This window comes from Pan paniscus, chromosome 8 (genome assembly GCF_029289425.2).
Source record: "Pan paniscus chromosome 8, NHGRI_mPanPan1-v2.0_pri, whole genome shotgun sequence".
NCBI classification, from domain to species: Eukaryota; Metazoa; Chordata; class Mammalia; order Primates; family Hominidae; genus Pan; species Pan paniscus.
In genome coordinates, this window is record NC_073257.2 from 81087463 (window position 1) to 81103830 (window position 16368).

A 16368-nucleotide genomic window follows, 5' to 3' on the forward strand; every position below is an offset into this window, starting at 1 on the left:
TCAGTTTGACTGTCTAATACCCAAATTATCTAAGTTTCTGCCACATACTGTATGTGGTTGTGTACATGTGTTTATTCTCTTTTTATTTTTTAAATTTTATTTATTTACGACTTTATAGTGATGAGGTCTCACTATTTGCCCAGGCTGGTCTTGAACTCTGGGGCTCAAGTGATCCTCCTACCTTGGACTCCCAAAGTACTGGGATTATAGGTGTGAGCCACTGCACCTGGCCTTTTTGTATTATTATTATTATTTTTTTATTTTTGAGACAGAGTTTCACTCTTGTCGCCCAGGCTAGAGTGCAATGGCACAATCTCGGCTCACTGCAACCTATGCCTCCTGGGTTCAAGCAGTTCTCCTGCCTCAGCCTCCTGAGTAGCTGAGATTACAGGTGCCCGCCACTACGCCCAGCTAATTTTTGTATTTTTAGTAGAGATGGGGTTTCAGCATGTTGGCCAGGCTGGTCTCGCACTCCTGACCTCAGGTGATCCTCCCGCTTCTGCCTCCCAAAGTGCTGGGATTACAGGCGTGAGCCACCATACCCTGCCCATGTTATTATTATTATGATTATTATTTGGTAAAGACGGGATTTTGCCATGTTGCCCAGGCTGGTCTTGAACTCCTGAGCTCAAGGGATTCACCTGCCTCAGCCTCCCAAAGTGCTGGGATTACAGGCTTGAGCCACTGCACCTGGCATGTGTGTTTATTTTGTAAGACTAAGTAGCTTATGATTGCAGTAGTTAAACAGCTCTATAATTTTGAGGACATGCAGTTTGGTTTTTAAATGGCCTGCTCTTTGTTGTTAATGAATTAATGATATGAATTAAATAAACACTTTAATACATTTATATAGCAAAATTAAAACTGTAATCTTGTGACTGATTTCTTCTAATGGTTTTGAAAAATGATGTTATGTTATTAATTTAACTTTACTGCATAGGTTCATTCTAGCTTGGAATTTATTAACTAGATTGTTTATTGCAAATAATCATCTCTCTCAAAGTTTAATATTACTTGCCTTTTAAAAGGATGTGGGGCAAGTATGAGACAAATATATACTTTCAGGAAAAAAATGTAGAGGGGAGGGAAAAAATAGCAAGATCCATAGGCCAAACTAGTTGCTATACTTGAGTATTAAATTAACTTTCAGCTTATTGACAACTAAGACCATAGAAGAAACATCTTGGGTTATATAATTCTTATTATCTAACAAACATTGCAGCTTTTTTCTTTTTTTTTTTGAGACAGGGTCTCACCCTGTCACCCAGGCTGGAGTGCAGCGGTGTGATCTTAGCTCACTGCCACCTCCGCCTCCCAGGCCCAAGCGATCCTCCCACCTCAGCCTCCTGAGTAGCTGGGACTACAGTCATGCATCACCACACCTGGATAATTTTTGCATTTTTTTTGTAGAGATGGAGTTTTCCGTATGTTGCCCAGGCTGGTCTTGATCGAATTCCTGGACTCAAACAATCTGTCCACCTTGGCCTCCCAAAGTGCTGGGATTACAGGCATGAACTACCACGCCTGGCCCATTGTAGCTCTTTGTAAATGAGACTTTCTGTCATTAAATTTTAAAATAAATTTATTAGAAGGATCATTTTACAAGGGACATGGAACAACATATAGGGTCTACACAAACTCTTCTAGAGAATACTGTAGATTCTTAGCAGTAGTTGTAAATTCTTATTGGATACTGTGTTTAGTTACTTTTTAAATTTAGAAAATACATTAAGCAGCCACTGAGTCATGCATTATTAGTAAAACAAAAAAAATCTACACATATGCATCTAATTTAAAATGTTTTGCTTTGTTTTGCTTTTAGGGTGTTTGCTTTGATGTTCCTACAACTGAGTCAGAAAGGTTACAGGTATTTTTAAAATTTTATCTTTTAAATGGTTGAGTACATTCTCTAACATTTAGATTGGGATATTTTGGGAAACATAGTCACAATGTCATTATCATGCCTAAATCAATGAGGAATTCCTTAATATAAAATAACCAGTCTGTCTCAAACTTAAATTTATTTTTAAAGAGATGGAGTCTCTCTCAGGCTGGAGTGCAGTGGCACAATCATAGCTCATTTGCAACCTTGAATTCCTGGGCTCAAGTGATCCTCCCACCTCAGACTCCCAAGTAGCTAGGACTACAAGGTGTGTGCCACTATGTCTGGTTAACATGAGCCACCATGCCCGGATAATTTTTTTTTTCTTTTTGTATTTTTAGTAAAGATGGGGTTTCTCCATGTTGGTCAGGCTGGGCTGAAACTCCTGACCTCAGGTGATCCACCCACCTTGGCCTCCCAAAGTGCTGGGATTACAGGCGTGAGCCACCGCTCCTGGCCCCATGCCTGGATAATTTTTTTAAAAAATTTTTGTAGAGACAGAGTCTGTAGCACAGGTTGGTCTTGAACTCCTGGCCTCAAGTGATCCTCCCACTTTGACCTTCCAAAGTGTTGGGAATATTGGTGTGAGCCACCATACCCAGTAAAAAATTTGTTATTATAAATCATTTCAAACATATTTTTTAGATGAGGGACTTGTATAATGAATCTCCATGTACCCAACACTCAGCTTCAACAATTATCAGTTCATAGCCAGTTTTGTTTCATTTCTGTGTCCATCTACTTACCCACTTTTCTGCATTCTTTTGAAATAAATTCTAGGTATTCTATCATTTCAACCATAAATATTTGCATATTTCTAAATATTAATGACTTTAAAAAAGACCTTATCATAATACCATAATTAAACTCCCCCAAAATAATTCCTTAATATCATCCAATTTTATTTAAATTTTTCCATTTGTTTCCTAAACTTTTTAAATACAGGGTCCATAAAGCTCATAGATTGTAATTTGATGTTTCTTAAGTCTCTTTTAATCTATAGGTTCTTCCTCCTCCCTCTCTCTCTTTTAAAAAAGTATCCCTGTGTATACTTTACTGTGTAAAGTATCTTTATCTGTTGAAGAAGGAAGTTGTCTACTGGATTCCCATAATGAAGAATTTGTCTATTGTATCTCAGTACATACTTATATACCTACTTTGAAACAAAAATGAGTATTTTGCTTTCGAAGTCTTTTTAAAAAATCAGAATATGTTAAAGACACATTTTTGTGTCAGTAACACAGTTCTTTTTTTCTTTTCTTTTTATATTTTAATTTTTTGTTTGTTTGTTTTGAGACAGAATCTCGCTCTGTTGCCAGGCCGCATTGCAGTGGTGTGATCTCAGCTCACTGCAACCTCCGCCTCCCGGGTTCAAGCGATTCTCCTCCCTCAGCCTCCCGAGTAGCTGGGACTACAGGCAAATGCCACCACGCCCAGCTAATTTTTGTATTTTTAGTAGAGACGGGGTTTCACCATGTTGGCCAGGATGGTCTTGATCTCTTGACCTCATGATCCGCCCGCCTCGGCCTCCCAAAGTGCTGGGATTATAGTCTTGAGCCACTGCACCTGGCCTTTCTTTTTATATTTTTAAATAGAGATGGGGTCTTGCTATGTTGCCCAGGCTGGTCTCAAACTCTTGGTCCCAAGTGATCCTCCCACCTCAGCCTCCCAAAGTATTGGGTTCACAGGTGTGAGCCATTGCACCCAGCCACAGTTACTTATTTTTAATGACTCCCAGGCATTTGGCCATTTGGGTGGCTGGTTTTCTTAACCAGTGTCCTATTTTCTGAAATTTAGATTATTTCTAATAATTTACTATTATTAGGACTGCCCTAAACATTGGTATAGCGAATTCTTTATGCATTGCCATGTTTATCTCTTTAAGATGAGTTTTTAAATGTGATTGCTTGGCCAAAAGGTTTGTGCCTTTTTTTTTTACTTTGGTTATATATTGCCAAACCCACCAGTGGAATGTTCGTTTGTCTTTTCCCAAAAAGTACCAGTATTGGAAAGAAAGATAGCCTTAGCAACAGGGTGTCTTAATAACAACATTTTTTTTTTTTTCTTTGAGACAAGAGTCACTCTGTCGCCCAGGCTGGAGTGTAGTGGCACGATCTCGGCTCACTGCAACCTCTGCCTCCCAGGTTCAAGCAATTCTCCTGCCTCAGCTTCCCGAGTAACTGGGATTACAGGCGCCCACCACCATGCCCGGCTAATTTTTGTATTTCTAGTAGAGTTGGAGTTTTACCACGTTGGCCAGGCTGGTCTCGAACTTCTGACCTCAAGTGATCTGCCCGCCTCGGCCTCCCAAAGTGCTGGGATTACAGACATGAGCTACTGTGCCCGGCCAATAACAACTTTCCTTGCCAACTCATGATCACAATAAGGAACAGTTAGTGTAGCAAGATATAAAATAGTGATGCTCTTATGGGTTACTGATTTGTATATCTTCACCTGTTTACTCCAATATCAAATTGTTTCCAGTGGCTACATTTTTTAGTCCTTGGCTGGTGTTGACTTGTATTTAATCTCCATCATGGGCTCTTTTACTTTTTGCTTGTCAGTATACCTGCTGAAAACAATGCACTACTTATTAATGGCCTGTCTGCTTTGTGCTGAGATACCAAATAGTGCTGTTTTAGAATGTACAAACTGAGTATAATGTATATTTTTGTACATTTATTTAATTAGTATATTTATTAATACCTAGTATAATTTTAGAATGTATATTTATTTAGAATGTTAGAATTTATTAGATAAATGTGCTGAGATACCAAATAGTGCTGTTTTAGAATATATAAACTGAGTATAATGTATACTTTTGTATATTTATTTAATTAGTATATTTATTTAATTAGTAATACATAGTAGTTTTAGAATATATATTTATTAGAATAGAATATATTTAGAATGTTAGAATTTATTAGAATAGAATGTATATTTAGAATGTTAGAATTTATTTGGAATGTATATTTAGAATGTATATTTATAGAATGTATTTAATTAGTACATTTAATTAGTAATACGTAGTTTAATTTTAGAATGTATAAACTGAGTATGAATTTATGATCTCGAAAATTGAAAATATTTTTGCTTATTTTCTGGTTTTCATTTTTGTTCCAGATACGTTAACAGAATAGATGGCCTTTAGCTAATAGATATGAAAAAGGTGTCTTCTTGTACTTAACATGTTTGCTTATGGTTTCTATTTTGCATTTATATTAATCCTGTAAATTCCCCTAACAGGCAGAGTGGCATGATTCCGACTGGATACTCTCAGTGCCAGCCAAATTACCTGAAATTGAAGAATATTATGATGGAAACACATCTTCTAATTCCAGACAGAGGAGTGGCTGGTCAAGTGGTCGATCAGGCCGGTCAGGCCGGTCAGGTGGTCGATCTGGCGGCCGGTCAGGTAGACAGAGTCGACAAGGAAGTCGCTCAGGAAGTCGACAAGATGGTAGAAGACGAAGTGGGAATAGAAATCGATCAAGAAGTGGGGGCCACAAACGGAGTTTTGACTGAGTATTTGATAGTTAATCTACCAGTGTGAGCTTGCCTATTTCTGCCTAATCATGTACATTATCCACCAAAAATTAGGTCATCATAGTTGAGGTATGTGTCTGCTATTTGCAAAGAAGTTGGTCGTATTTTTTTAAAAAGTATTTCACAAGAATGGAACAAATCTACTTATCCAGTTATACCTTTGAATAAAAAAACCTCCTTTTATTGTCTCTTTTCACTTATGTGTTAAGAATTTTCTCAATGTAATCTCAAAAATTTCTTTAAAAACTTGGCAGTCAGGCCAGGTGCGGTGGCTCATGGCTGTAATCCCAGCACTTTGGGAGGCTGTGTTGGGCGGATCACTTGAGGTCAGGAGTTTGAGACCAGCCTGACCAACATGGTGAAACCCCAACTCTATTAAAAATACAAAAATTAGCTGGACATGGTGGTACATGCCTGTAATCCCAGCTACTCGGGAGGCCGAGGCAGGAGAATCGCTTGAACCCAGGAGGTAGAGGTTGCAGTGAGCCGAGATCATGTTACTGCACTCCAGCCTGGGCAATAGGAGACTCTGTCTCAAAACAAACAAACAAAACTTGGTAGTCAAGCTAATCATAACATAAGATTACTTGCATTTTACAAAATGTGATGTATTTGTATTCATATCATTCCTCCCATAGGTTATGTGATAAAAATAAGAAATTCCCTTCTACATTAAAGGGCTGTGTAAACTGTTGACATGGTTAGTTAGGTGTATCATTTTAGTCTAGACACAGTTAATTAAAAGAGTGTGCCAACAGTGCATACTCATTAATTTATTCCACAGATATTTATTGAATTTCTACTATGTTTCCATCACTACGCTAACCACTGGGGAGTATAGTTGTGAATAAGGCATAATCACTATCCTTAAGGAACTTAGAGTCAATTATTACAGACTAACAAATAAAAGCTAAGACAGTGGTAGGTATGGTATGCTAAGGACCTACTTGGGGTACACCTGACCAGTTTTAGGAGTCAGGAAGGCCTTTTAAAAGTGATACCCAACAGAGAAATAAAGAAGTATCCATTTAGCCACATGTATGTACAGGTGGGAAGAGGAGTTGAGAAGGGAGAGGGCTTGCAGGCAGAGAGAACAGCATATGCGGACACCAGAGGCAAAGAATAGCATGTTAAGTCTGAGGTTTCCATATGATAGAGAACAGGAATAAGAGACTGGTTTAGTATTTAACAGGGACAGATTTTAAAGGCCTTATGTACATTGTTAAGGAGTTTAAAGCTTTTCTTGAAGACAGTGGGTAATCATTTAAGGGCTTAAAGTAAGGAGTAACATGATTTGATTTACATTTTAGAAAGAATGCTGGCCACACTGAAGAGACTGGATTGGAGAAAAGCCAGACTGGAGGCCTGGAGACCTCTTAAGATGCCATAGGAGTAATCTATGGTAGAGATGCTGGTGATCTGAACTAATGCTAAGTAACATATTTTGAGGGATGAGAACTGAGGCACTTGAGAGGTTGTTACTTGTCCAGAATCATGCAGCTGGATGATGTGAGGTAAATGAGGATTTGAACCCAGAAAAATGTCTAGCTTCTGAACCAGCACTCTTAACCACTGCACTAAATAGTGGCAGTGGACATTGAGAAACATGGATAGGTTTCAGAGGTTTTTTTTTCTTTTTTTAGACAGAGTCTCGCTGTGTCACCCAGGCTGGAGTGCAGTGGCGCGATCTTGGCTCACTGCAACCTCCGCCTCCTGGGTTCAAGTGATTCTTCTGCCCCAGCCTCCCGAGTAGCTGGGACTACAGGCACGTGCCACTATGCCCGGCTGATTTTTTGTATTTTTAGTAGAGACGGGGTTTCACCGTGTTAGCCAGGATGGTCTCAATCTTCTGACCTTGTGATTTACTGCCTGCCTTGGCCTCCCAAAGTGCTGCGATTACAGGTGTGACCCACTGCGCCCGGCCGGTTTCAGAGGTTTTTAGGAGACAGAATTCTTAGGACTCAGATAGTGGATTGAAAGATGAGAGGGAAACAGAATAAAACCTAGTTTTTTTTTTTTTTGTTTTTTGTTTTTTAAGATGAGGTCTCACACTATTGCCCTAGCTAGAGTGCAGTGGCTCAATCCAGGCTCACAGCAACCTCAACCTCCTAGGCTCAAGTGACTCTTCCACCTCAGCCACTCTAGTAGCTGGGACTACAGGTGCATGCCACCAAGTCCAGCAAAAAACCTAGATTTTGTCCCTGAGATAGGGTACAAGGAGGAAGAGCAAGAAAAGTTAAGAGGGGTTGGGAATATGATTAGTTCAGGATTAGATATATTTTAATATTAAGTAGCCCATGAAATATGTAAAAGGAAATAAACAGTAGACAATTAGATTTGTAAGTCTGAAGCTCAGGAGAGATATTTGTTCTAGAGATAAAAGTTTGGGAATGATAGACCAAAAAATGATAATTGTAGTTAAGCTAGTAGATGAGATTATCCAAGTATGGTAAGAGCAGAGGACTGAGGAGGGAAGCCAGAGGGCTACCAATGTACTTAATTCATAGTAGAAGAAAGAGGACTCCATTGAGAAGAGATGAGGAGGATAGAAAGCCCAGGAGTGTGTGGCTTTTAGAGGAAACAGGACGAGCTGGAAATGGTCATTGGTTGTGGCAAAAGAAACTTCATAGGGAGCAACCATAATAATAAGAGTATTGAGAATAGAAGCTAGTTAGCAGTGGGTTCAGTAGGAAATGGTAGATGAAGTGGTGAGAACAAACATGAAGATCTCATTCTGAAATCTGATTGTGAATAGGGAAGAATAAGCAAAAGCTTATTCTTTTGCTTAAAAGGACATGAAATTCTGGCAAGGATTTTCTGTGTATGTGTGGGAGGTGGGGTATTTGAGCATGTTGAAATATGGTAGGAAGAAGCCCTAAAGGAGGGAGGGCAACATGAAGTTTCAGGAGAAGGAATATATGGGATCAAGCACACAACTAGAGATTTTAGCTTTATTTATTTATTGTTTATTTTTTAAAAGTTTACTTATTAGGCCAGGCGTGGTGGCTTATGCCTATAATCCCAGCACTTTGGGAGGCTAAGGCTATAATCCCAGCACTTTGGGAGGCTAAGATCACCTGAGCTCAGGAGTTTGAGACCAGCCTGGCTAACATGGGGAAACCCTGTCTCTACTAAAAATACAAAAATTAGCCAGGCATGGTGGCAGGTGCCTGTAATCCCAGCTACTCAGGAGGCTGAGGCAGGTGAATCGCTTGAACCTGGGAGGTGGAGGCTGCAGTGAGTTAGGATTGCACCAATGCACTCGCAGCCTGGGTGACAGAGCGAGACTCTGTCTCAAAAAAAAGAAAAAATATATTTATTGATTGATAGGGTCTTGCACTGTTGCCCGGGCTGGTGTGCAGTGGTGCATTCATGGCTCACTGCAGCCTCGATCTCCCAGGCCCAACTGATCCTCTCACTTCAGCCTCCTGAGTAGCTGGGACTACAGGTGTGTGCTACCATACCCAGCTAGTTTTTGTGGTTTTTTTTTTGTAGGGATCAAGTCCCACTATGTTGCCCAGGCTGGTCTGAAACTCCAAGGCTCAAGCAGTCCTTCCATCTCGGCCTCCCAAAATGCTCAGTTAACAGGTGTGAGCCATGTGAGCCACTGTGCCTAGGCATTTTTTTTTTTATTGGCTGTGTTGCCCAGGCTGGTCTTGAACTGGACTCAAGTGATCCTCTTAACCTCCTGAGTAGCTAGGATTACAGGTGCATGCCACTGTTCCTGGCTAGAGATTTTAGCCTTAGATAGCATGACATTTTGTCAGGGAGAAAGTATGATTATCTTGCAGATATTAAGGTAACTACAGGTGGAACAATTAAGTGATTTCCTATATTAACACAGCATTCTGTTGTAGGAATGGAGATGAGGGATAGTTGATTGACCCAGGATTGGAGTTTTACTTTGTGAGTGAAAGGATGACGAGGTAAAGATGCCGAAGACTCTGGCAAAAGTGATTGGAGTAATGGTCCATGGAGTCTAGACTGCCTAGGGATTGAAGTGGAGATGGGGTTGATAACGGAGAATGTAGAGGAGGCAAGGGACTGAAGGTCCATGAAGGCTGTCTGAACTTGAGATTTCAAGAATGGAGCAACTGGGGAGAAGCAAGTGCAGGGTATGACCTTTGTCTGTTGGGACAAAGGTCACCTCAGTTGTGGTGGTCAAAGCAGTGGGTATGTGGGTGGTACTCAAGGACAGTGAGGTCTCCTATGATGAAAACAAGCCAACACTGCAGTAAGGAAGACTAACCCGATTCGAAAATATCAGTGAATGGTGGAGGCTAGGAAATTACCTGAATGAGGAGGGGTAGGGTGACATTATGCCTTATCTTCAAAGGGATGAGAGCTTTTACATGAAAGTGGAGTAATGGTTTGGAAATGGATTTGAGGAAAAGAGGACTCTGACATCAACTGGGATATGGGGAATTTCAGGGAATGGGCAACATCTTGTGTGTGAAACCTGCAGAGGGTGGGTTTTCAGAAAGAGCCAGATTTCAGTTAAGCCAAGGAGGCAGGGAAGGACTTTCAGTGCTGGATTGTAGAAGGTGGAAGTTTTGATTTGGGGGGCTAGTGTTACAGACAGACACAACTGGGGGGAAAATCTCAGTCTGCTTTGCATTTGAGCAACTGAGTTGTAGTATAACCAAGATGAAACAGGGGCTCCATTCATATTAAGTTGCATGAGTACTACTATGTTCAGTCAGAATATGTTGTGTGCCTACAATGTCCCAGGCAATATGTTTTGGGTTAATAAGCAGTGCCCAGTCTCTGTACTCTGGAGCTCAGAATCTAGTGAAATAAGTGGACAAATAAACCTATGTCCATGGGAATGACTAACTACAATGATTTGTGAACACTGAGCAAGGGCACCTGGCCCTGGAATGGGAGTGGGGGTTCAGGGAAGGCTTTTTAGACATGATGGCTGAGCGTTAAGTAGGTAAAAGAAACAGGAAACCTTGCATCCAGGCAAAGGCACAGAAAAGCTGATGAAACAACATGGTCTTAAGTATGGGGAACTATGAGTAGCTCTTGTTGCTGGGATCGTGACTGTGAGGAAGGCAATGGTGAGAACAAGGCAAGATGTGTTATATCTTGGAGGGCTTTGTAGGTCTTGTTTTGGATAGCCATTGGAGGGTTTCAGGGAAGAGTGAAAAAGATAAGTATATAGGTAAATGCCAACAGGGTGGATGGGTTTAAGAGAGTCTACCTGCTAAAGGTCAGATGCCCTATTAGCAAGGGTCCTAACAAAATTAAATAATAGCTTTCCACATGTTTTGAAAGTAGGATGGGGCCAGGCAAATTTCTCATCAAATTCTCAGCTTTGGGCTGCACTCGGCCACTGGTATCTTTACTCTTCTTCCTTTTAGAAGCCAGTACCTCCCTTTTTTTGGCTTTTGGCCTCCTGTTTGGTACTCTGTGCTCTAGTCATTTAACAGCTATTTGAACTAGAATCAGTTACTCTGATCTTCAGTTTTTGAATTTATAAATGAAATAACATCTGCTTTATTCTCTCCAGCTTTAGAATTATGAATTCACTTTTAGGTTTAAATATCTTGAGAGTCTTCTCTCACATTGTTTTTGTTTCCTATATTTTGGGGATAGTGCTTAACAGTAGTTTTTAAAAACCATATTCCTTTTTTTTTTCCTTATAAGTATACATGTCAGGCAGGGCGCAGTGACTCACGCCTGTAATCCCAACACTTGGGAGGCTGAGACAGGTGGATCACTGAAGGTCGGGAGTTTGAGACCAGCTTGGGCAACATGGTGAAACCCCATCTCTACTAAAAATACAAAAATTAGCTGGGCGTGGTGGCAGGCGCCTGTAATCTCAGCAACTTGGGAGGCTGAGGCAGGAGAATTGCTTGAACTCAGCAGGTGGAGGTTGCAGTGAGCCAAGATCGCGCCACTGTACTCCAGCCTGGACGACAGAGTAAGACTTCGCCTCAAAAAAAAAAAAAAAAGATACATGTCCGTTGTTGGGAATCTAAAAAAGTAGAGAAGCAAATGGAAGACTATAAAAACCACCCACAGTCACATTACTCAGAAATAATGACTGCTAACATTTTATTTTGTAGACTTTTGAATTCGTTGTGTGTGTGTGTGTGTATACATGCTTTTAAAAATACAAATTCTCCCTCTAATTTTGTGAAAACATTACATCATACAGATCAGAGGAAATAGGCCTGGCAAAATATTGATATTTAAGCATTCAAGGATATTCAACATTTCCTATCAAATTTTTTCTTTTTTTTTTTTTTTTTTTTTTTTTTTGGAGATAGGGTCTTGCTCTGTCACCCAGGCTGGAGTGCAGTGGTGCAATCTTGGCTCACTGCAACCTCCGCCTCCCAGGTTCAAGCAATTCTTGTGCTTCAGCCTCCCAAGTAGCTGGGACTACAGGTGTGCACCACCATATCCAGCTCCTATCAAATTTATATAAGCTATTCTTCATCTTGTTATTGAATTTTATACTGATGACAAGATAATTAATTGGCTACCTTTTGTCAAATGGGCCTTTTGCATGTTTCCTGGTGGAAATTTGGGTTTGTCCCTATATGCAGGTTACAAAGGAACTTATTTTAGAAGCTTTGAAAAGTTTTCCATTTAGTACCATTCTGGGGCTTACTCTCTTGTTGAATATCTCTTGATAATAAACATGTCCCTGTACTGTATGCAGTAGTATCATGTATATAGCAGGATCATGTAGTGTTGTGGTTTGTCAACCAGACTGCAGGTTCTTTGAGGTGGGGACTGGGCCTCCACTTAGTATCTAAACTACATGATACAATGGTGAAACCAGAGATGTTAAGCATTTTGTTGGCCAGTTAGTTGACTGCATTCATGCTTGCTCTCCTTTCTTCCACATCTAACACCAGGATGACTCAGGTACTTTCGTACCTGGGCATATAGCTAAAATTTATTTCAAGGGGTTCCCCTCCACCACTGCCATGTTAACATTCATTAAACACTTAATTACAGATTACTATGTACCAGGCACCGTCTGAAATTTTGAGGACACAAAGATGAATAAATCAAGGCTCCTGGCTCAAGGATATCAGAATATAAGTTAAAGCACTGTTGCACATTTTCACAAATTGTTAAAAAAATTTGAGACCATGGCTGGGCGCGGTGGCTCACAGCTGTAATCCCAGCCCTTTGGGAGGCCAAGGCAGGTGGACCACCTGAGGTCAGGAGTTCGAGACCAGCCTGGCCAAGATGGTGAAACCTCGTCTCTACTAAAAATAGAAAAATTAGCCGGGTGTGGGGGCGGGCGCCTGTAATCCCAGCTACTGAGGAGGCTGAGGCAGGAGAATTGCTTGAACCTGGGAGGCGGAGGTTGCAGTGAGCTGAGATCGCGCCACTGCACTCCAGCCTGGGCAACAGAGTGAGACTCCGTCTCAAAAAAAAAAAAAAAAAAAATTGAGACCACGAAACATCAAATAATAGTTTAGGTGAAACAAAATTTTTCCTTGAAACTCTCAGATTAAAAAATGTGCAGTAGACCAGGCGCAGTGGCTCGAGCCTGTAATCCCAGCACTTTGGGAGGCCGAGGCGGGAGGATCATGAGGTCAGGAGATCGAGACCATCCTGGCTAACACGGTGAAACCCCGTCTCTACTAAAAATACAAAAAATTAGCCGGGTGTGGTGGTGGGCGCCTGTAGTCCCAGCTACTTGGGAGGCTGAGGCAGGAGAATGGCGTGAACCCGGGAGGTAGAGCTTGCAGTGAGCTGAGATCACGCCACTGCACTCCAGCCTGGGCCACAGAGTGAGACTGTCTCCAAAAAAAAAAAAAAGTGCAGTAATCAGAAATACAGAAACTTTTCCAGCATTTTCCTTTATCATAAAATGTAAGATTTTAAATTGTGTTTTCAAATCCTTGTGACACACTAAGTTTTAACAGTTTTCATTGATTGTGCTCTGTGTGTCAGGCACTGCCAGACCATTTTCTGCCATTATCTTATTTAATTTTCTCAATTGATGAAGTAGGTTTTGTTATCCTCATTTCATACAAGGGAAACTTGGGTTCAGATTAGGTAATGTTTCCAAAAATAACAGAGCAGACTGGGTATGGTGGCTCCTGCCTGTAATCCCAGTACTTTGGGAGGCGGAGGTGGGAAGATCACTTGAGCTCAGGAGTTCAAAACCAGCCTGGGCAACATGGCAAAACTCCGTCTCCACAAAAAAAAAAAAAAAAAAATTAAAAAATTAGCCAGGCAGGGTGGCACATGCCTGTAGTCCCAGCTACTCAGGAGACTGAGGTGGGAGGATCGTTTGACTCTGGGAGGTCGAGGCTGCAATGAGCCATGATCACGCCATTACACTCCACTCCAGCCTGGGCAACAGAGGGAGAACCTGTCTCAAAAAAATGAAATAGATAAAGACTGGGCGCTGTGGCTCATGCCTATAGTCCCAGCACTTTGGAACGCTGAGGCGGATGGGTGGATAACCTGAAGTCAGGAGTTCGAGACCAGCCTGGTGAAGATGGTGAAACCCCATCTCTACTAAAAATACAAAAATTAGCTGAGTGTCGTGGTGCAGGCCTGTAATCCCAGCTACTCGGGAGGCTGAAGGATGAGAATCGCTGGAGGCGGAGGTTGCAATGAGCTGAGATAGCGCCACTTCATCCAGCTTGGGCAACAGAGCGAGACTCCGTCTCAAAAAAAAAAAAAGGCCGATTTTCAATGTCAGATATTATTCTATCCCATTTTTGAAATTTATTTTTTCTTTTATATATATGAAATATTTTATTTATATATAATATATATGTGTGTGTATATATAGATATATAGACATAGGGGTTTTGCTATGTCGCCAGGGCTAGTCTTTAAGTCCTGGCTTCTTTGGAGGCTGAGGCAGGAGATTCGCTTGAGCCCGGGAGGCAGAGGTTGCAGTGAGCCCAGGTCACGCCATGGCACTCTCCAGCCTGGATGACAGAGCGAGACTCTGTCTCAAACCCACAAGACCTTTCTCTCCCGCTAGTCTATAAAGCTTCTTGACGATAAGGCTTTTGTGCTTGTTAGTGAATACTAGTCCTGTTTCTCCTACCTGACACAGTGAACGCTCATAAGATGTTTGAGTGCTCGCATCAATGAACGACCAGACCCGACTGAATTATTTTTTTTCTTCAGGCTCCTGAGTCTGGTCGACACTTTCAGAATAGACGTTTCCAAGAGATGATTAAGGACACACATCCGCGCGTCTGTACGTGCAAACTCGAGCAATACAACATAAAGGACTGAAGATGGCGCCACTCAAAAGCAACTGGAAGCCTTCATGTATCAGGCTGGGGCTAGGGAAAATCTGGCCAGTGTTGGAGAATACAAAGCTAACCTTTGCAATTCCTTGCGGTTCTACCGTTCCGTAGGTGCCTTCTAGACCAAGGGCCGCAAGTGGTCAATTCACTAAATCCAACCACAGTCACAGGCCGCTGCTTTGAATTTACCACGCGGAAAGCAGCTTTTCCTGTGCTTCCTGCTTCCCCCGGAAGTGCCTTGCTACGGGAAGTGACGAGAGCCGGGTGGACCCAGGGTGGGGAACTACCTCTTCCTCTCCACGCGGTTGAGAAGACCGGTCGGCCTGGGCAACCTGCGCTGAAGATGCCGGGAAAACTCCGTAGTGACGCTGGTTTGGAATCAGACACCGCAATGAAAAAAGGGGAGACACTGCGAAAGCAAACCGAGGAGGTGAAACGGAGGGACCTGGGGCCAGGAGGGACGCTGAGTGGAGCGGAACCCCGGGGTGCGGGAGAAGTGTCCGGGCTGGGATCGTGGGAGCGCGCGGCGGATAACAGCGCGTCCAGACACCGGGCGTGGGTTTTGGCGGGCGGTCGCCCAGGAGTGGTGCGCTCCCCGGGCAGTGGACGCGTCGTTTGCCCGACCGAGCCAGGTCCGCCGTGCGCTGACCTCTTCCTCTGAGCTTATAGGCATCCACATGTCCCAGGAACTCTGGTAGAGAGTCCCTGTTGGAGCTCGGGAGAGGGCCGGGTGTCCCACGTGGTCCCCGGCGACTTGGGCGCGCCTCACACAGTGCGCAGAGTTGGACCTTCAGTCAGGCTCCACGTTGTTGGCTAAGACATAACTCCCGGCATGAGCGTGCGCGAAGGAAGTTACAAGTCAAGTCAAAGTGGGTACTGGAGGCCGGATGCGGTGGCTCAACGCCTGTAATCCCAACACTTTGGGAGGCCGAGGCGGGCGGATCATGAGGTCAGGAGTTCGAGACCAGCCTGGCCAACATAGTGAAACCCCGTCTCGACTAAAAAATACAACAATTAGCCGGGCATGGTGGCGCGCGCCTGTAGTCCCAGCTACTCGGGAGGCTGAGGCAGGAGAATTGCTTGAACCCGGGAGGCGGAGGTTGTGGTGAGCCGAGATCGCGCCACTGCACGTCAGCCTGGGCAACAGAGCGAAACTCCATCTCAAAAAAAAAAAAAAAAATGTGGGCACTGGAGCTTTAGAGTAGACTGGAGAGATCTTAACTTCATCTGCGCACGTGGGCCGCGTCTTTAGTGACTTTTTAAACTCTCGTAAGGGAAGTAGAGTTTGTTTTCCGGTAAGCCGCCCTGAGAAGATGACGTAATTCAGTTATTAAGAAAATCTGTTTTACAACTGTTTGACCCACATGAGTTGACTGGATTTCTCATGGAAATGTAAAGGCATGTGTTGCGGTGCTGAGTGTACACCATATTTTTTATATAGGCCAGCAGTGTGCAGTAGTTTTAACCTTGATAGCTGACCGGTGCTTTGCTGTTGCTTCCTAGTGATTTAACTTGTGACTGAGTCTCTGTTCTGAGATCAAGTCAGTGGGAACAAAGATTGTCCTTGAACTTAGGTTGTACGCTACTTAGAATTAACTTTCCTTGTTGGTTTCTCTGTCTTTTGATATGGAGTTCTTACAATAGCAATATTTTAGAATTGTAGGAAGCCGCGGCAGATTTGTACTCAGG

The 16368-nt window shown here is 42.5% G+C and overlaps 2 protein-coding genes across 6 annotated transcripts in view; both read left to right on the forward strand.

Annotated features, from left to right (window-relative positions):
- DDX50 (DExD-box helicase 50) overlaps nt 1-15109 on the forward strand; it is a 59623-nt gene extending 44514 nt beyond the window's left edge. For 3 of the 4 annotated variants that reach the window (XM_008968915.4, XM_034930700.3, XM_034930699.3), the window contains 2 exons: nt 1823-1867; nt 5129-5624. In XM_008968915.4, the coding sequence (XP_008967163.1) occupies nt 1823-1867; nt 5129-5407 (324 nt within the window). In that variant the 3' untranslated portion in view covers nt 5408-5624. Of the gene's footprint in view, nt 1-1822; nt 1868-5128; nt 6943-14554 lie in introns of those variants that run through there. The other variant, XM_003815914.4, reaches the window with a different exon arrangement.
- Nucleotides 14979-16368, forward strand: part of DDX21 (DExD-box helicase 21) — a 28999-nt gene continuing 27609 nt past the window's right edge. The window contains exon 1 of one of the 2 annotated variants that reach the window (XM_003815912.5): nt 14979-15109. In XM_003815912.5, the coding sequence (XP_003815960.2) occupies nt 15023-15109 (87 nt within the window). In that variant the 5' untranslated portion in view covers nt 14979-15022. Of the gene's footprint in view, nt 15110-15206; nt 15549-16368 lie in introns of those variants that run through there. The other variant, XM_034930701.3, reaches the window with a different exon arrangement.